The sequence below is a fragment of the Lolium rigidum genome, chromosome 3, assembly GCF_022539505.1.
Source record: "Lolium rigidum isolate FL_2022 chromosome 3, APGP_CSIRO_Lrig_0.1, whole genome shotgun sequence".
NCBI lineage: Eukaryota > Viridiplantae > Streptophyta > Magnoliopsida > Poales > Poaceae > Lolium > Lolium rigidum.
In genome coordinates this window covers 263,057,724-263,079,151 of record NC_061510.1, presented here as the reverse complement: position 1 = coordinate 263,079,151, position 21,428 = coordinate 263,057,724, and the positions used below count along the sequence as shown (strand labels likewise).

At 41.6% G+C, this 21,428-nt stretch overlaps 1 protein-coding gene across 1 annotated transcript; it reads left to right on the top strand.

Annotated features, from left to right (window-relative positions):
• Positions 1-804: 804 nt before the first annotated feature.
• Positions 805-21,213, top strand: LOC124696466 (protein-tyrosine-phosphatase PTP1-like). Its single transcript, XM_047229194.1, has 9 exons — positions 805-1,162; positions 15,307-15,677; positions 17,087-17,180; positions 17,277-17,344; positions 17,437-17,571; positions 18,976-19,098; positions 19,811-19,953; positions 20,036-20,177; positions 20,764-21,213. Exons 1-9 carry the CDS (start codon positions 805-807, stop codon positions 20,827-20,829), a joined length of 1,500 nt encoding a protein of 499 aa, XP_047085150.1. The 3' UTR covers positions 20,830-21,213.
• The last annotated feature ends 215 nt before the right edge of the window (positions 21,214-21,428 follow it).

Sequence of the window (21,428 nt, the reverse complement as noted above, 5' to 3'; positions counted from 1 at the left end):
ACGTTCATCATCATTAGACGTATCCAGACTGTTCGGTCTAGAAAAAACGGCCGGTACTGAAATATTGTCCAACACCCCTGAAATCGAACTTCATATCACCGGGTTCACGGACCAATTTTCCAGTGTACTATTTTACATCGCTGTGAAATTTAGCAAGGACTCTAATTTGTTTGCCTGGTTCCAAATGTATGTATTGTGGGTTCCGTTGGTGACACAAACAATGTAAAAAAAAAGTGTTTTTCTTCATAACCATTTCTCTCTCTCACCTCAACCTTCCTCTCTTCCTTTCTTAGATATGCATTTTTATATTCCATCAAGAATTTGGCCAGAGATTAGGTATCGGAGCACAAACTTGCTCTGGTTCCTGATTTCTCTAACTTTAACTACATTCTAAAAGCCAAAAAATAAATATCGGAGCACAAACAGTGTTTTTTCTTTCATTTCTTTCATTTTTTTTTCTTTTTTCGTTTTTTAGTTTTTTCCCAGATTTTCTGTTTTCCTTTTTTTCTGTTTTGAACATATCTTTAAAAAAAATGGGAAATTTCAGATGTGGGAAATTTTCAAATTTGAACTTTTGAAAATCTGTATAATTTTTAAAGTCTAAAGTTTTCAAATACAGAACTCTTTTCGAAATTAATAAGAAATACTATAGACAGGGAAGTCCTTACTGGGCCGGGCCAACAGGGAGCACGTGGGGCGGGATAGCATCGCTGTGCGAGCGATGGCTACTCGCTCCTGCTAACGAGCGGGAAGTAGGTGCTCCCGTTAGTTCGTGGCTTCGTGCCTTCTTCATCTTAGGCCTTCATGGCACTGCAGCGCCTAGCTTCAGAGCAGCAGTACATAGCAGCCCGAGCAGAAGAGGGGGAGGAGGTGCAGGTGCAGGTGGAGCGGGAGTTCTTCTTCCCTGCTCTCGAGGCACTGCTGAAGGTAGTCAGCGCAACGGGAGTTCCTGCAAGCCTCAGGACGGAGGAGAACAAGAAAAGAAGGGTGTTCCTTGCCAACCGGAAGGTGGTCAGCGGGGCGGGGCTGGATAGGTGGCTACTGAAGGCTACCGAGTTGCAAAATGAAGTAAACGGCCATCACCACGTTGGAGAATTATTTCGGCACATGGTGGCAAGAGCAAAATCGCCGGTCGTTGACTTGCGCGCGCAGGCATCTCCCGGTGAAGAGCAGCTAGAGACGGGAGAGACCTATCAACTAGACATTGCTATTTTGCGTTGCAACTGCATGCTACTCTACATCCTATTAAGGAATCCCTGAATACCAACTGTTGCTCTTGCCAATCGTTTGAGCCTTTCATTAAGTTTTTTTTTGTTTGAACAAATATTAAGGTTGAAATACCATTTCACAAATCAATGACCCTGGATGACATGTTGGGGTACTGAGCCGTCCGGTCTGATTCAGGAAAATGGCATTCTCATTCCATTTGTCAGTTTGCTTCACCAGGACGACAAACTGTCATGCCTGAAAATACTGAAACACATCAAGCCTTATAACAAAACAACTATCATGCCTGAAAATATTGAAACATATCATGCCTTATCATGCCTTACAATTTGACTGACTCTTGCAATAGTTATTGAGACGAGACTACGGACCATGTGAGGTGTCAAGGAAAACCCTAAACCGTTGCTTATTATATTTGTCAGTCGTCCGCTAGTTTTTGTAGATAGACAGCTGAATCTAGAGCACACGTAGGCGGTGGTTGGATTGGATCTTGAGGTGGTTTATGGGAGTGCCCCTTTGCTGAAATGTGTACTAGTTTCTTTGTAAGTGGGTCTTGGAGTTTGGATTGGGAGTTGGGAGCAGTCGTATGTTGAGTCTGATCTCGCAGAACAGGTAAAGTGGCCATCAATCATTCATTTGATTGACTTATTTTGATGTTCTTCGGAATGGCGCTGCAGTACATGCCGTTAGGATTAGGTTGAGATAGGCAGCATCGTTCTCCAACTTTCTTTCGGAGGATTAAGGTTTATTGTTATATAAGAAGAAGACGGGGGAAGGATGTGCAACAGGGTCGTTGTAAAATGTTAATGATGTGGATGCTTTGTTTCTTTTGCAATTGCCCCTGGATTAAAGATGGCCATGGAGAGGTTGACGTGTGGGAGCGCGTACAGGACGCGGAGACTAATTCTTGCACCGTTAGGTTGAGCATAGGTAGCACCGTTCACTAACCTATCTTTGGAGGAGTAAGATATATCCCGGACCATTGTTATGAGAAGACCGGGGAAAGTTGTGCGGTCATTGTAAAATGTTACTGACGTGGGTGATACTGAATTTCTTTCGTAATTGTTTTTTTAAGGAATGCGGTAGGAAGGTAAATAATGGAACCTCAAATGTGTATTGTATCACGAGGACTTAAGCTTCGGTGGCTGAGTTATACATGACTCACTTTTTACAATTGTTGTTGCTGGGTGCCACCATATGTGGCAGCCGTGTGGGACGCGGAGCTCCCGCGCTTGACGCCTGTAGCACGGAAGTCCCTCGTTTAAATTCTTCTCTTTCCTCATTTTTTTTACTTTTTTTAGACTACAAAGTATAAGGTATAAAATTTCTCCCATTAAGTACGTGAATTACGAAGCACAAATATACCAAAATCTTAAGTGCAAAACTACCACGGAGTACAAGTACACAAAAAGCATACATAGTACAAGTATATACAAAAAACAAGAAAAAAATACACATAATATATGATAAAGGTGGAGTCCATATCCAACCAAATCGATCAAGATTATCCGAATTTGATAAATCTGTTCAAATGGATTTACTAATAGGACTACTTTAGATATATGCTTTGATTTTTTTAAACCGAAAAGTCTAGCAAATTAGTGAAATGTGACATAGGAGGGATGGAGTTTTTTGTTTAGAAAAATGAAAAACCGGCAATCTTTCTTGCATATGAAATGTGACCTTGTAGGGCAGCTTTTGCTAAAACTCAAGCAGTTTCTTGAAAACTTGCTTCAAATAAAACTTCAGGTGTTTAGAGAAGCCTACAGAATATAAATACACAGAAAAAAAAAAGTATAAGACACAGAAGATAAAAAAACAAATACACAGAAGACAGAGTACACGTATACAGAAAAACAGGGTACAAGTGCACAAAAGACGAAGCACAACAACCCGATCACAACCTACTACTTTTGAAATTACAAAAAACTAAAAGAATTCTCGAAACAATCAATAGGAGATCTAGTATGAAGATCTCGTTGCCAGAAGCACAAACAGTGAGTATCCTTTGTAACTCACACGAATGGTTCATGAAATATTTTATTTTGAAATTCGAACCTCTAAATAAATGCACATATACAACCTCCAGCATCCACGCGCTGGAAAGAGAAATCTCGCCAAAACTATCTCGTTGCGACATGTGTTGAATATGCAAATACTCCACAGCGTCTTCGCGAAAGGACAAGATCGCACTTAAGGATTCCACGAAAAAAAGAATGTGACACTTGGCACGGGACGCGTTAGACGGAACTGCTGAAAGGTCGGAGAGTTTCTCGTTGCCGCCCTTTCATCACTGAAATTGTTTACTCATCAAGAATTGTTGCGGAGCAGGCTCAAGCAAGCGCGTTGTGTTGACTTCTTGTCCAGCAGGTGGAGGCCTCATTTCAAGAAAAAGAAAAAAACAGGCGGAGGCCTGACGCCGGCCAAGCCTTCTACTACCTGCAATGGACAGTTATTTTGTTTACACCAAAAGAGCACCATGCAATTTCACAACAGAGGGGATCCTCAGTTGTTTGGAAGACAAAAATGTAGTGCATTTTTTTTGAACCGACAAAAATGTAGTGTAGATACTAGAGTCTAGAGAATTGATTTTAGGGATGGGGTAATTTTTCAGCACAAATACACAATTAAAACACACACTTTCCGTATATACATGTACAATATTTAACTTTCTTTTATTGAGAATGTAGATTTTGTTATCTTGTGTCGCAAAGCACAGGGCATTTTCTTCCTCGCATCTTGGCCCGCTCCGTCTCACCTTCTTCCCAACGAAACAAACCTACCGTCGCTAGAGTTGTTAAAAAAAAACTGCCATCGCCGGCTTCCCTTGCCAGACGGCCGCCTCCGCTATCTCCTCCTCCACGAAACCGTTCGTCCTGCGTCATATCTTCTGTCGGCAGGACATTGACAATATTCCCTCCAAAATCACTTCATTTCCCTCCAAACCTCCTCCACATCACCTCATTCCTCTCCCCCATCACCGCCCAATCCTGCCATTTTCCCGAACCAGACGAGACCCTGATGACCCACAAGTATAGGGGATCGCAACAGTCTTCGAGGGAAGTAAAACCCAATTTATTGATTCGACACAAGGGGAGCCAAAGAATATTTGTAAGCCTTAACATCGGAGTTGTCAATTCAGCTGCACCTGCAAACAGACTTGCTCGCAAGAGTTTATCAGTAGCAACAGTTTTATAGCAGTAGCAGTAGTGAAATATCAACAGCAGTGTAACAAAGAGAGCAGTAGTGATTATAGTAAACAGCAGGATTAAAATACTGTAGGCACAGGGATGGATGAACGGGCGCTGCATGGATGAGAGAAACTCATGTAACAATCGAGGTAGGGCATTTGCAGATAATAATAAAACGGTATCCAAGTACTAAACAATCCATAGGTATGTGTTCCATATTTAGTCGTACGTGCTCGCAATGAGAAACTTGCACAACATTTTTTGTCCTACCAGCCGGTGGCAGCCGGGCCTCTAGGGAATCTACTGGAAATTAAGGTACTCCTTTTAATAGAGCACCGGAGCAAAGCATTAACACTCCGTGAATACATGTGATCCTCATATCACCGCCTTCCCCTCCGGTTGTCCCAATTTCTGTCACTTTGGGGCCTCGGGTTTCAAACAGCAATATGTGTATACAACTTGGAGGTAAGATCATAAAACAATGAATATCATCATGAAACAATAACATGTTCAGATCTGAGATCATGGCACTCGGGCCCTAGTGACAAGCATTAAGCATAACAAGTTGCAACAATATCATAAAAGTACCAATTGCGGATACTAGGCACTATGCTCTAACAATCTTATGTTATTACATGACCAATCTCATCCAATCCCTACCATCCCCTTCAGCCTACAGCGGGGGAATTACTCACACATGGATGGGGGAAACATGGTTGGTCGATGGAGAGGCGTCGGTGGTGATGATGGCGATGATCTCCTCCAATTCCCCGTCCCGGCGGAGTGCCAGAACGGAGTTTCTAGTCCCGAGATGGAGTTTCGCGATGGCGGCGGTGTTTTGGATGTCTTCTGGCGATTTCGTCTAACCCCGTGTGTTTTTAGGTCGAAGCCCTTAAGTAGTCCAGAGGAGGGCACCTGGGGCTGCCCGAGGCGCCGCCACCATAGGCCGGTGCGGCCCAGGGGCCTGCCGCGCCGCCTGGTGGGGTGGCTGCCTCGTGGCCCCCCTCCTTCTGGTCTTCTGGCTCCGTTATTCTTCTGTGAAAATAGGCCCATTGGAATTAATCCCGGGAATTTTCCTGAAAGTTGAGTTTCTGCACAAAAACGAGACACCAGGGTAATTTTGCTGAAAACAGCGTTAGTCCGTGTTAGTTGTATCCAAAATACACAAATTAGAGGCAAAAAAATAGCAAAAGTGTTCGGGAAAGTAGATACGTTTTGGACATATCAACTCCCCCCAAGCTTAGCTTATTGCTTATCCTCAAGCAATTCAGTTAACAACTGAGTGCGATAAAAGAACTTTCACGAACACATCTGTTCATATGATGTAAATATTCTCATGATATGAACAAGTACTTAGGCAATTCATAATAAGATACATGCAAATAAAGTCATCTAATAGCTATGTCAATCATGGAAAAGGTACCAACAAATTAATAATAAGCATCATGAATCATGTCTATCAGCAAGATTGCAATGTTCATAGAAGGATATGATAAACTGGTATCTCGCTTGCCCGTATTTGTACAACAAAACATAAATGCTCGGACACCTTTGAAGTTCATGGAAAGATTGGAAGTAGAGACTATCAAAGATAAAAGCATCAAAGTTATACCACAGTTAATCACATTTTGGGACAAGCATATTATACTAAGAATGACAGTTGTGCTCTCAAGAAGGTACTCAAAGAAAGGATGGAGACTCAATGTAAAAGTAAAAAAGATTGACCCTTCGCAGAGGGAAGCAGGGATTAACATGTGCTAGAGCTTTTCATTTGTAAAACAGGAGTAAAGTTATTTTGAGAGGTGTTTGTTGTTGTCAACGAATGATAGTGGGTACTCTAACTACCTCATCAACCAGACTTTCAAGAGAGGCTCCCATGAAGGACGTTATCTCTACCAGCAAGGTAAATCATCCTTTACACATATATTTTAGTTTCATTATGGATGACACTCCCCCCAACCTTTGCTTACACAATCCATGGCTAACCGAATCCTCGGGTGCCTTCCAACATTCACATACCATGGAGGACTGTCTATTTGCAAATTAAGTTGCTTACTGATAAATCAGGGCAAAACATGTGAAGAGAATTATCGATGAAAGTTAATTAATTGGGGCTGGGAACCCCGTTGCCAGCTCTTTTGCAAAATTATTGGATAAGCGGATGTGCCACTAGTCCATTGGTGAAAGTCTGTCAGGAGTAAATGACAAGATTGAAAGATAAACACCACATACTTCCTCATAAGCTATAAAACATCGACACAAATTGAGAAGTATTTTGAAGGTTTAAAGGTAGCACATGAGAATTTACTTGGAATGGTTTGAAATGCCATGCATAGGTATTTATGGTGGACACTTTGGAATAACTTGGTTTTCAGGGGTTTGGAAGCACGAGCAGCGTTCCCGCTCAGTACAAGTGAAGGCTAGCAATAGACTGGGAAACGACAATCAAGAGAGCAATAACTGTCACAATCATGCTTGCGACAAAATAAATTAACGGAAGCATAAAAGTGATACAAGAACTCTGAGGCAAAGTAAATCATCGAGGCTTAATTGACTTTTGTTCAGTCATATGCATGCGTGAGCATGTGCCAAGTTGATTCAAGTGAATTATTCAGAGGAGGATACCACAATGTCATACCTATCTATGAATAAAACAATGCAAGTAAATATTTATGATATGCTACTCATATTAATAAATTTGAGCTAAACATGAGAGATCATGAACTACTAGACTTTCTTAAATGACATATACCTCACATGAACCAACTAAGCATGCTCACATGGATGAGTATATGTACAAAAATGAAAACAAATAGAGTTCATACCAGACTCTCACCACAGTCGAATTGTCGTAGATCGTCATTATTGCCTTTCACTTGTGTAGCTTGAATAATATGAAATGAAAGCCAAGCTCCAACCACCGAAGACCGCTGAACTCCATAGTGAACTTTACAAAACCAAAGAAGAATAGCAAATATTTTTGGTGTTTTCGAATTGGAAACAAGAACAAAAGGAAACAAGCAAACAAAGCAAAATCTTTTTGGATTTTCTTATAGCAAACCAACGATAGAAAATAAAGCAAAATAGGAGCAAGAAACCAAAATAAGCAAATGGTAAAGAGAAACAATAGAAATATTTTTGGTATTTTTGTGTTTTAGGAGAGAAACAAAGCAAAAACAAGAAGATGAAAACTAAAAGTGTCACATAAACACAAAGCAGCAGAAATTCGTCAAACTTGACAGCAGTACAGTAATTGATTTTTACAAAAATCTTCCGCTGCTCAGCTCGAAAAGTATTCAACTAATGAAAGTTAGATAATAACCTGGGGAACATGCACAAAAATTGGCTTCGTAAAATAACGTTCTGGCTGTTTTTGAGAATTTTTTTGGTATCAGTCTAGAATCTATTTTCAAACAGCACTTCCCCAAATATCATCTCCCTCTTATTAGAAACCACTTTAAGAAGCTAAACAAGTATGTACAAGTATCCAGCAATTGTAGTATGCAATGAATGAGTGATGCCGGTATACCTCCCCCAAGCTTAGGCTTTTGGCCTAAGTGGAGATCAACCCCGCCGAGGGTCGTGGTTCCACGCCGGTGGATCGTACATGGTGTAGTCATAATAAGGTCCCTGTGCAGAAGAAAAGGGTGAAGGCTCAACATTCCCAAAATGTTGATGTGAAGAGCTCGCTGCATCGGATGACAAGTCGAGGTGTTCCTCGGCCTCCTCCGCGCTGTCCCCTACATGATGGCCATCCCCCTCTATGTATGAATTTAGTTCCTCTTCCGTGACCGACCAATTTTCCCTGGAAGCAAAGTTAAACAAAGCAGGTGCAAGCAATCCTACTAGTTTTTCATTTCTTTTAGTTGTTCTCCAATTTTTCTTGTAAAATGTTATCTCATAAGACAGGTTACTCAGATTAGATTGGTCAGAAACAAAGTCATGTTTTATCATTGAAACAATATCGATTTTCTCTACAGAAAGCTGAACATCAAGAGGGTCAGGTTCTACATCATGCATAGCTAATAATCGAGAGGCGATGAGACCTCCACAAATTCCTCCCTTCTCACGGTTAGTAGCAAGTCTAAAGGCTATCAAAGCACCCAAATTATAAGTCCTATCATGTTGCAATGCAGCAGCTAGGAAAGCCAAATCCTGGATAAACAACTTATTTGCATTCTGTCTAGCAAGAACGCACTTGGTGATGAAATAAGCAAAGTAGCGAATAGCTGGGAGTTGAATGCTACGAATTTTACCACTCTCTTCTGAGAAGCTTCTCCCTTGACAGATCTTCTTGTATAGACTCGAGAGTTCCTGCGGCGTCCCCCTAATCTTCTCACAAGATCCCCATTGTGGCACTCTAATAGATGTACAAAAATCAGCAAAAGGCAAGTCGATGGTTTTATTATAAATTTTATATCGAACCATGGGGTTAGGTTGGGACCAATAGAATTCAAAATCCTGCACCACCGACATGGTTAGTTTTGCATATTGGTAAGGTTCACCAACAACAAAACTTTCCAACCCTGCATTGGAAATCAGATTTTGAACATCTTGCAAGATTCCTGCGCTCCTCATAAAATCGGTGCATGGGTAATAGGAGGGGTATACTCCCTCTTCGCGGTGAACTCTCATAACTTGTTGCACCTCCAATTCTTGTTGGTTGAGTTGGTGCCTATTCCACTCCATTTTCTGAAATTTTTCAACAAACATTATAAAAATTGATTTGGAGACATATCATTGAGGGAAACTACTATAGGAACTTGGTAGAGTACTAATCATGCATCAAAACTAATTTTTACAACTTAGAACAAGCATGCAAGCTCACTTAACATGTTACCTACAGCAGCAAAATATTCAAGATATACACAACCAAACAAAATTCTATTTGGATAATCGGAGGAGTCACATACCGCAGAGCAAATGTGTCAAATTTCAGACAGAAATCTGGGCTGAGCAAAGAGATCGAGAAATCTTGAGCTCTTGAGCAGAAACGCGAGTGAGAGAAAGTGAGTACGAGTTTTTTCGGGAGAGAGAGTAGAATGGGAGGAAGAGATGAGTTAGTGGGGCAAGGAGGGCCCACACCACAGGGTGGCGCGCCCCCCTTGCTGGCCGCGCTGGCCCATGGGGTCCATCCCCAGGGTGCCCCACTGGTCAGCCCCTGGTGCTCCCAGGTAGCTCTTCGAAAAATAAGACCAACGGTATAATTTTTGAAATTTTTGAGAACTTTGAAAAACGCAAATTTCTGGGTGTCAAAATTATTATTACAGGGCAGAAAAAGATTTTCAAACCTCTAAACAATTAAAGCATTTTGCAAAACAAGTAGTACTACAGCAAGTAAAGCAAGTGGAGGAAGAAAGAAATGTTGCTTACCTCTTCTATGCATATAAAATGTACTTGTTAACAAGGTTGATCAAGTCTTGCAACCAAATAAATCTTACATGACATAAGAAGAAATAAACCTCAAATCAATCATGTTACCTTGTATTGAATTGATATGGATCCAATCATAATACTTTGATATCCTTGCTTAGGCTCATATATAGGGCAATCAATAGTTCCCACTTTGATAGTTCTCACATTAGAAATTGTATTAACTCCACATACTTTATCAATCCTTTTGGGAAAATAAACAGTATGCTCCTTGTCATCGACATTGAAAGTAACTTTTCCTTTATTGCAATCAATAACAGCCCCTGCGGTGTTAAGAAAAGGTCTCCCAAGAATAATATACATATTGTCATCTTCAGGCATTTCCAACACAACAAAATCAGTTAATATTAAGCAATTATTAGTAACTTGAACAGGAACATCCTCACATATACCAACAGGAATAGCAGTGTTATCACCATTTGCAAAGATATATCAGTTGGTATCAACTTATCTAAATAAAGTCTCTTATAAAGAGAAAAAGGCATAACACTAACACCTGCTCCCAAATCACATAGAGCAGTTCTAACATAATTATTTTTGATGGAACAAGGAATAGTCGGTATACCTGGATCACCCAGCTTCTTTGGAACTTTGCCATTGAAAGAGTAATTAGCAAGCATAGTGTAAATCTCCTCATTAGGAATTTTCCTTTTGTTAGAGACAATATCTTTCATATACTTTGAATAAGGAGGCAATTTAATAGCATCAGTCAAAGGGATTTGCAGGAACAAAGGTTTCATCCAATCACAAAATTTATTATAGTGTTCTTCTTCCTTTGATTTTAGTTTCTTAGCAGCAAAAGGCATTTGCTTTTGAACCCAAGGTTCCTTTTCATTACCATGTTTCTTAGCAATAAAATCTTCTTTAGTATACTTTTTATTTTTAGCATGCTTTTCAGGTTCATCTTCAACCTCTTCTTTATCAGAAGCATCATTCTTATCATTATCTTTATCATGTTCATTACCACTTTCGCTTCAGAGATCGTAAATAGAAATACTATTAGGATCATTAACAGGCTCAAAGGATTCTACAACAGTTTTATGTTTCTTTTTCTTTTTCTTAGAAGGAGCACTAGTTTCAGTTCGTTGAGAATCTTGTTCAACTCTTTTGGGATGCCCCTCAGGATATAGAGGATCCTGAGTAGAAACACCGCCTCTAGTTATTACTTCATAAGCATGTTTTTCTTTAGAACTATTTTTTAACAAGTCATTTTGCACTTTAGTGAGTTGATCAATTTGAGTTTGAACCATATGAAAATGTTTAACAAGCATATTAACATCATTGGAGGTTAAAATTATCTTGCTTAACAATATAATTATCAAACTCATCTAAACATTGATCAGGAGGTTTTGAGTACGGAATATCTTCCCTACTAAAGCGTTGAAGAGAGTGTACCTCAATGATGGATGAAGGGGGAGTTATCTTACATAAATCTTCAATGGGGGTAAATTCTTCACATCTTCGGATTTAATACCCTTCTCTTTAAGAGATTTTTTGGCTTCCCTCATATCTTCATCATTTAATTTAATCATACCCCTCTTCTTCAATATTGGTATCGGGGTTGGTTCAGGTGTAGTCCAATCATCATGATTTCGGCCTATTCTAGCCAATAATTCTTCAGCGTCGTCCTGAGTTCTTTTCTCGAAAACACAACCAAGCACAACTATCCAGGTATGCCCTAGACTCAATGGTTAGTCCACTATAAAATATATCAAGTAAATCATGCTTTTCCAAATCATGTCCAGGCCGAGCTCTGATAAGAGAGCAAAATCTCGCCCAAGCTTCAGGCAATTTCTCTCCATCTTCCTGGTCAAAACTATAAATTTTCTGCAAAGCAATATGTTGAGCACTAGCAGGAAAGTATTTCCGAAAGAAAACATCAAGCAAATCACTTGGACTATTAATAGAATTAGGAGACAAACTATTATACCAAGTTTTAGCATCATCCTTTAATGAGAAAGGAAAAATTTTAGCAACAAAATAAGTACGCTTCTTAATATCATCAGAAAACAAGCTACTCAAAGTAGAAAGTTCATTCATGCGTTCTACAGCACTTTCTTTTTCAGTACCACAAAAAGGTGTTTTCTCAACAATAGATATATGAGATAAATCAAGAAAAAAATCATAATCCTTATCCTTAATGTTTATAGGAGATGTGGCAAATTTAGGATCGGGAGACAGCTTTATATCTAACGAGTATGTTGTGCAAGAAGCTTTTTAATATTACTTGTACCAGTAGTAGCATTGCATTTATCAATAAAATCATCATCAAGTTCTACATAATCTTCATCAAGATCATCACTAGAGTATTCAACAGACTCAGGTGAATCAACAGGTGTGGCAGCATTTTCATTAGGAATTTCAGTACTTTCAATTTGTCTAGACCTAGCAATTGTAGCATCTAGAAAAGATCCTAATGAACCGTCATTATCAAGCACAGCAGAAGCATCATCAAAATTATAAGAGGAATTATCAGATTCAGCAGAAGTACTAGCATTTGAAGCTTGTGGTGGTGAAATAAGTTTACTTATCACAGATGGTGAATCAAGAGCAGCAGAGGTACTCAGAGTTGTACCTTTTCTTGTAGTGGATGGTAATATGGCGACTTTAGTATCGCGAGGTTTACCCATGATGGAGAATTTGCAGCGAACAATATCAATCCAAGTGAACTTGCAAATAAAGCTATGCTCTCCAGCAACGGCGCCATAAAATAGTCTTGATGACCCACAAGTATAGGGGATCGCAACAGTTTTCGAGGGAAGTAAAACCCAATTTATTGATTCGACACAACTTGTAGTGGATGGTAATATGGCGACTTTAGTATCGCGAGGTTTACCCATGATGGAGAATTTGCAGCGAACAATATCAATCCAAGTGAACTTGCAAATAAAGCTATGCTCCCCAGCAACGGCGCCATAAAATAGTCTTGATGACCCACAAGTATAGGGGATCGCAACAGTTTTCGAGGAAAGTAAAACCCAATTTATTGATTCGACACAAGGGGAGCCAAAGAATATTTGTAAGCCTTAACAGCGGAGTTGTCAATTCAGCTGCACCGGAAACGGACTTGCTCGCAAGAGTTTATCAAGAGTAACAGTTTTATAGCAAGTAGCGATAGTGAAATATCAGCAGCAGCTAGTGTAACAAAGACAGCAGTAGTGATTATAGTAAACAGCAGGATTAAAATACTGTAGGCACAGGGATGGATGAACGGACGCTGCATGGATGAGAGAAACTCATGTAACAATCAAGGTAGGGCATTTGCAGATAATAATAAAACGGTATCCAAGTACTAAACAATCCATAGGCATGTGTTCCATATTTAGTCGTACGTGCTCGCAATGAGAAACTTGCACAACATCTTTTGTCCTACCAGCCTGGTGGCAGCCGGGCCTCTAGGAAATCTACTGGAAATTAAGGTACTCCTTTTAATAGAGCACCGGAGCAAAGCATTAACACTCCGTGAACACATGTGATCCTCATATCACCGCCTTCCCCTCCAGTTGTCCCAATTTCTGTCACTTTGGGGCCCCGGGTTCCGGACAGCAATATGTGTATACAACTTGCAGGTAAGATCATAAAACAATGAATATCATCATGAAACAATAACATGTTCAGATCTGAGATCATGGCACTCGGGCCCTAGTGACAAGCATTAATCATAACAAGTTGCAACAATATCATAAAAGTACCAATTGCGGATACTAGGCACTATGCCCTAATAATCTTATGTTATTACATGACCAATCTCATCCAATCCCTACCATCCCCTTCAGCCTACAGCGGGGGAATTACTCACACATGGATGGGGGAAACATGGCTGATCGATGGAGAGGCGTCAGTGGTGATGATGGCGATGATCTCCTCCAATTCCCCGTCCCGGCGGAGTGCCAGAACGGAGTTTCTGGTCCCGAGATGGAGTTTCGCGATGGCGGCGGTGTTCTGGATGTCTTCTGGCGATTTCGTCTAACCTCGTGCGTTTTTAGGTCGAAGCCCTTAAGTAGTCCAGAGGGGGGCACCTGGGGCTGCCCGAGGCGCCGCCACCATAGGCCGCCGCGCCGCCTGGTGGGGTGGCTACCTCGTGGCCCCCCTCCTTCTGGTCTTCTGGCTCCGTTATTCTTTTGTGAAAATAGGCCCATTGGAATTAATCCCGGGGATTTTCCTGAAAGTTGAGTTTCTGCACAAAAACGAGACACCAGGGCAATTCTGCTGAAAACAGCGTTAGTCCGTGTTAGTTGTATCCAAAATACACAAATTAGAGGCAAAACAATAGCAAAAGTGTTCGGGAAAGTAGATACGTTTTGGACGTATCAGACCCTGCCGCCTTCGCTGGGTCGCCTGAGCTCCACCGAACTCTCTTCATTGGTGGTGTGCCTCCTCCTCAGCCCGACTTCTAGCAGTTCGTCGCAAAGCAGCAACAGCTAGGGTGTGCAAGGACCGTTTGGCGGAATGCCCAGCAACTCCATCATGGCCGACATCATCAATGGTGGCGGGGGCAGCCCTCCTTCACATAGCAGGAAGCCGAGGCCTACATCGACGAGGAAGACGGCAATGAGCCTTGGGAAAATGATGTCTACACCTACGCCGAGGTCGCCGAAGAGGAGGTAGAGGAGCTGTGGCCGACCCAAAAGGGGAGAAGAAGAAGGCATCGACGGCTGTGTAGCCGAAGAAGAAAGCCGTAGGTCGTGGACTCCTCGACAAAGACCCCACTGGTGACCTAGGCTTCACCGACGACACCTACTCCGCCATCGACAACCCTGGCGGAGGTGCCTTCTACCCCAGTGGATGATCTCGCCCTTTGATTTCCGCGGTTATGTAATGTCGGCCGACGTGCGTCCATTTTGGTGCCCTAGACATTGATTTGCAGTGATTTGCGACGACATGATCGTTGAGACTACGCAATCGATTTGTAGGCGTCAAAACTGTGTGAATGGCGAGCTTTATGTTTAAATTTGTCAACTCTATTTGGGGGCCGCGTTTAGAGGTTGCGGCTGGAGCCAGTGCTCCCGATAGAATGCCGTGGCGTCGGTGGCCCCGTACGTCGGACGGCTTAGGGGTAGGGGAGGAGGGGTAGGCGAGCGGTACGTCTGACGGCTTAGGGCTAGGGGAGGAGGAGGGGAGCGAGTGGAGATGCTCTTGTCTTCTCTTTTTTTTAAGGATGTATATGTATATCATTCTTCCTCGCATTTTTTTCCCAATCTTCCTCGCATTTTGGCCCACTCCGTCTCACCTTCTTCCCAGCGAAACAAACCAACCAGCGCCGGCTTCCCTCGCCGGACGGCCGCGTCCGCCATTTCCTCCTCCACGAAACCGTCTCTCCCCGCGTCATACCTTGTGCCACTTGCTCCGTCGCGGCATCAGCATCCTCTCCCGTCTCCCCCCACAAGCCAAGTCTTCCCTCCCAAAGTCTCAATCCAAATCCAACCACCGGTAGTCGTCCCCTTTTATTTATAAGGACTTGCCCGCCCGGTCACCACGGCCACCCCGACGACTCCCCCCGCCTCCCCCTCCCCCTCCCCACCCAGCCCCAAGCGCCGTCGGAAGACCGGCCCTGACCTTGGCCCTCCCGCCGCAGCCACGGGGAACTCCCAGCACCGCGCTGGCGGGGGAGGCTGCGCGTCGGCCTCCTCCGTCTCACGCCGCCATGGGACTCGGCCTCGGCCTATACCTCGTGAAAGGCTGGTTGACTCTCTCGACCCCGCCGCGGACCCGCGGCCCCGGCCGCTCACGCGGGTCGAGCTGAGGCACTGCAAGAAGGCGCTCAGGGAGTTCGACAAAAAGCTCAAGAAGCCGCTCGACATCTCCAAGGAGTTCAGAGGCCTTCCGGTACGTATGAAGTCGTCCTGTCCTGTCCTGTCCATCCTCCTGTTTCAGCTACTCCGGCAATGCATGGCCAAATTATCAACAGCCTTTTCTTTCCTTTGCGAAATTAAGAACACCGTCTTTTTTTCCTCAAGCTAACTTTAGAAAACTGGCCGTAGCTAGAGTCCCTAGTTCTGCAATCATTCAAGTTAGAGGTGTTCCCTAATGATGTATGAGGTGTTCTTTTTTCCTTTTCCTTTTTGGTTAGTGCCAGGTTATTTTGGTTAGTGCCAGGTGATCTTCGCAGCCTTGCTTCCAAGTGAAGCGCCAGAGTGGACGATAGGTGCACAGCCAGAAATGAATGTGCCGGATATGATCAAGGGAAAACATAGATTATTTCCAAAGCTATATCTAACGTCTGGGTTTGCTGGGCAAACTGGGACTGTAGTCCGATTTGGACTGCCAAAATTACACTCTGAGGAGTTATGCTGCTTTCTCCATAGTACACCATCAACACTAGCACTCACCAAACATAACTAGAACTTTGAGCAATCTGCTCCTCTTGCTCTTCCTTGGAATGAACCTACCCATGGACTTTGTGTTTTTTTCATGCGCTGACCTGAGATGGACTTAAGCTGACATAGTGAAGTAGCTCGCTGTTCTTTCCGAGGAAAATAGTTCATCAATTTTGCTCATCTATGCCACCAGACAAAGCAAAGTATTGCTGGATTTGGTGTTTCTTTAGCCCTTGGGATATGTTTATGTGACCCTTTAAGCTTGCTGATGATGTTTGCAACAAAGTTTGTCCATTTTACTGCTTGTGTGACTATTAATCACATGCAAGTCATCCATTTTCTCATGTTTTATTAACTTCCAACACAACTAGCTTACTCCCTGTTTCCGATTCAAAACTCCAAAGATGATCAATTACACGATGAGACCTAACCCCACAGTTTTCTTCTTTTTTGGTATGAAAACAAATCGATATATTGACACCGATTAAAAGAAGATGTACTCTCAGATGGGACTGGCACCATATCAAATTCTTTATGAACTACGAACAACTGGGTTGATGTATTCTCAAATGGGACAGTCGCCATATCAAATGTTGTATTAACTATGAATAACTAGATTATCTGCCCCTAGCCTCTTGATCAACTGTTTGTAAGAAAAAAAATCCATGGATATGGAAATGTATCATGTTCCAATTCAATTCTAACTTTGTGATACCACACTAGGTCATCGACATTCATTTCAATGCAAGCGAAAGTAACAATTCAGATATAAGTATTGACTGGAAACAGTAGATCGGGGACTAATTATTTTATCAGTTGTTTATATGAAGAATACTTTGAAATTTCCAGTTATAAGAATAAAGAAATACTTCCTCTGAAGCAAATCATGCAACTATTGATTCAATGTAATTATTTCAGGACATAAGAATAGCGCTCCAGTCAACTCAGAATTTTACAGTGGCTCGAAATTCCGATAATAAGGAAAGGAACCGCTACACTGATATCTTTCCATGTGAGCACTATTAACTTGTGAAGGCTGTCGTGCATATTCTGCAAGAGCACCATGTGGAATAAATTATCTGATGTAACTTGACTTCTTTTTGTTTAGCTGATGAAACCAGGATAAGGCTACAGTCTTCAGCAGGCAATGATTACATCAATGCAAGCCTTATAAAGGTAAAAACAGCATGTTCCCTGGTAATTAGTTTTTCTTTGCCCTTTTCTCTCTTTCTGATCCTAACTAGGATTGTTGCATTTATAATCTGCAGCTTGATGGCAAAGATCAAACAAAGTTCATTTCTACGCAAGGACCGCTAGTCAAAACATTTGAAGATTTCTGGCAGATGGTCTTTGAGAACAGCTGTCCTGTAATTGTTATGCTCACCAAATTTGACAATGTTAAGGTGCGAATAACAAACACTCGACTTGCAGTTTAGTTCAGTTGACCTAATATCAAGTTTCTCTTGTCTTCCGTAGTTCTAGCACAACCTTACTCTACATGTTTGCCTACAGTGTTGGGTTATTTTATTATCACTTCGTTTTTCCGTTTATAATGTCATGTTTCTGTGGACAAGTCTATTTTTACTTTATATATTTGAAGGACGCTAAATGCTCAGTGATTGTTGCATCGCTATATGGATGTGGTAGCATGCACACCTCTCAGCTTGTCATATGTAATTCAGTTGTTCGGAACATGAAAACAAAATGGACATGATGAAAGCATGCATGCACATATACACTTGTCAGGTCTCCCTAGGGAAATTTTCAAAACTCAACTGGACAGTGAAACACCTTATCTATATTTTTTAGCATGCTACATATGCTTCCCTAGTTCTCCTACCTATGGACTTCAGAACATGGAATGCTGGCTTCTTAGAAACAAACAAGGGGTGTCTGTCCCTCTGGTATCTTTAAAGAGAAACCAAAACGTGGAGGACACGATCATCTTGACTCACGTCCAATGGGGCCTACTCGACTAGCTCGGAATACAAGGCCCAGTTTGAGGTATCCATCCCCTGTGCAATGTTTGGGCTCGGGCCGGGAGACGGTGCTGCATTATTGGTCGGCCATTGCTAAGGCGCCAACTTCATCTCCGAAGGGCCTTCTGTCGGCTATTGCACTTATCACTTGGGAAATCTGGAAGGAAAGAAATGCGAGGGTCTTCAACAATAAAGCTTATTTGGTGACAACCCTGATGGAAAAGATTAAGGACGAAGGCAAGGATTGGATTATGATGGGTGCTAATTGTCAGGCGGAAATAGTCGGCTAAGGCTCTTTTCCTCTTTGTTTGCTTTTCTTGATGGCTTAGGACACTGTATGTTTTGCTCCTCCTTTATCAATATAAAAGGCAAAGTTTTTTCCCTTCGTTTAAAAAAAAAGAGAAACCAAAACATGTAATCTGTCTTTTCCTCCTTCCTGAATAATGCACCCATGATTTCCCTAGCTAGAGAGATGAATTTCCCTAAAAAAAGCTTAGAGAGATGAATGGATGGAGGGAGAGATTTGGTTATTTTTCTGTACAATCATTTATCATTTTGTTGCCACTCCGGGGAGATGCATATTTTTTTTTAGACAAACAGGGAGCGCTCCCCAGCTCCATTCTCATTAGAAAATGGGGAGATGCATATTTCAGGTGATACATTGACATGTGAGTATGTGATTCCTAAAGGAATACTTGCATTGCAGCTTTGTTACCATGATGATTGTCTGGTATCATTAATCTTGTAAACAGTCGCACAATTCAAAATTTAAAATTATTTCCTTTGGTAAAATTCTATCAAATATTATTTACGTTTAAATACTGGCAGTGTGATGAGTATCTTCCGTTGAGCAAGAGGCAAGAAAATTACGGAAGATTTAACGTTAAGATCACGAAGATCAGTGAAGGTGGCAAATTAACGTTGCGCAGTGTGGAGGTGAAACATAACGAGGTAAATGTGTAAAGCTAATATATATTTGTTGCTTTTCTGTCTTAACAAATTTTGAAGATATCTTGTACAATTATACAAGCGAGGGACTATTTTATTCTGTGCTTTTACTCTATTTTATTCCACTCTTGTTCACTGATGCATAGACTTAGTTCTTGTACCCTTTAAAAGTATGTAATGCTTTTGTTAGAAGGAGCTTGATGTATTTCACATTTGAGGAAAATTTCCTCTCGTATAACCTCCTAAATATCTCATGAATGGTATCTTTCATCAGTTATATTATCACTGTTTTTCTTCCATTTTCTTATGACACTCATGCTTATAGTGGTAGTGAAGATTTCAATTCTGTTTTTAAGGCATTGATTATTTGATTCATCAGTCTTTTCACAAAGTGTCATCGCAGTGTGATGAATGAATTCCTCCTTTTACCACTACTTGATGTACTCCCTCCGATCCATAATAAGTGTCGGGGCTTTAGTTCAATTTAGTCCAAATTTGAATTAAAGTGCCGATGCTTATTATGGATTGGAGGGAGTTGCATTTTTTAGTACACATTAGCTTATACCATTGGTGAATATTTATCATGTTGCTATAAATTCTGCTGATTCTGTATTTTGCAACATATACTCATTTTCTTCCAAGTTTACTTTTCTGTGGTTTTCCTGAACACAATCCGTAAGATATAGCTTGCAACTTACGATTCTTTATTTTGCAGTCACATAAAGTGCATACTGTTCTCCATATCCAGCACTCTACATGGCCTGACCATGGCGTGCCAGATGACAGCAGTACTGTACGGAACATTCTAAAAAGGTTATATGGCATTCCGAGAGAGCATCCAATAGTTGCACATTGCAGGTTCGGTTCTTAATGCCATGATTTTCTTTTCACCTTTGCACACTCTCTAATAATATTGCATTCCTTTTTCTTGTTTCTGCAGTGCAGGCATTGGGAGAACTGGTGCTTACATCACCATCCACAATACAATAGAGAGGGTATTACTTGGTGATCAAACTGCTACGGATCTTGCTGCAACTGTCAGGGAGTTCAGATACCGGCGTCCTGGGATGGTCCAGACAGAGGTATGGTAATTTTTTTCTTATTTCTGTTTGTGAATCAGTTGCAAGATTCTCTCAAGAAACTCTCAAATCAAGTTGGGAAATTTTAGACAAATTGCCACACATTTGTTTACACTTCGACACAAGTGGCACACTTTGTATTATGACAAGTGGGCAGTGGCTTCTGACACCACAGGTCAATGATACAAGGTTGTGAGGTTTTGTCAAAGCCAAACTAAAAGGTGGCATTTTGTGAAATCCCTGCTCGAGTTGACAATAGTTTTCAGTTCAGTGGAAGCTTGCTCACCAAAGCCTTCAGATTTTACGTTACCCACAGAAGAATGATTACTATGTCCTGCACTAGAGTTGGTCTTAACTGCATTTAATTGCATGGTTTTGGTTGAAAACTGCACTTAAAATTTGGAATTTAGGTATTTAGCCTTTTAATGAGCCATGTTACCCAATTGATATATAGGTAGCGCATGTACAGGATAGATTGATGAAGTGTTGTAGGCATAATGTTATCCATTGATTAAACAGTGTCCCAAAACACTGCAAAGCAGATCGCTGGTAGTAGCACTCCACCCTAAGAACATCCTGTGCTTTGCAGGATCAATACAAGTTCTGCTATGGTGCGATCGTGGCGGAGCTGAAAGAACTGATTAAAAAATCATAGCGCAAGACCATTTTCTGAGAGAAGTTTCATGCAGAAACATGCTCTTGCTTCCTCGATTTGCCATGCTTTAGCTGACAGCATTGATGCACATCATGAAGGAAGACCGGAATTTGTATTTCAGTAGGAAGCTCTTTACAAAATTATTGTGATCAGTATTTTACCAATTTGATCATATCTCGCACCGATTTGCAAATGGCTGGCGCACACCCAGAATCACCATTGCTATGTATCCAGACCTGTATTACTTCCGTTGTTGAATGATTGTGTGTTGACGCCAGATGGTTGGCATGTCTACTGGTGCACCACCACCACCTAGTAGCTTGCATTGTTTGATGGCAGATGCATGAAACCCAAATTGTGCTGAATGATCTTTATATGTCTTTCCTTGTTAATTCTTGAATGCTGTGTCTGAAGCACAAACCCATATAAGAAAGGCATCACTGTACTATGTCGGTCAACTGTACCCACAAATCCCTCCCCGCCATGTCTCACACTCTTGGCATCACCAGTCGCTCGCACACTCCTATTGCAGCTCGATCTCCTCTTTCCACTCTCTAAGCCGATGAAACGAATGGTCGCTACCACTACTCAGTGTAGTA

Excerpts from the sequence above, each read along its gene's own strand:
- LOC124696466 (XM_047229194.1), top strand. The coding sequence starts at position 805 with ATGGCACTGCAGCGCCTAGCTTCAGAGCAGCAGTACATAGCAGCCCGA. Across the intron at positions 17,572-18,975 it reads CCAAATTTGACAATGTTAAG|TGTGATGAGTATCTTCCGTT; the intron begins GTGCGAATAACA and ends AAATACTGGCAG. Across the intron at positions 19,954-20,035 it reads CCAATAGTTGCACATTGCAG|TGCAGGCATTGGGAGAACTG; the intron begins GTTCGGTTCTTA and ends TTGTTTCTGCAG.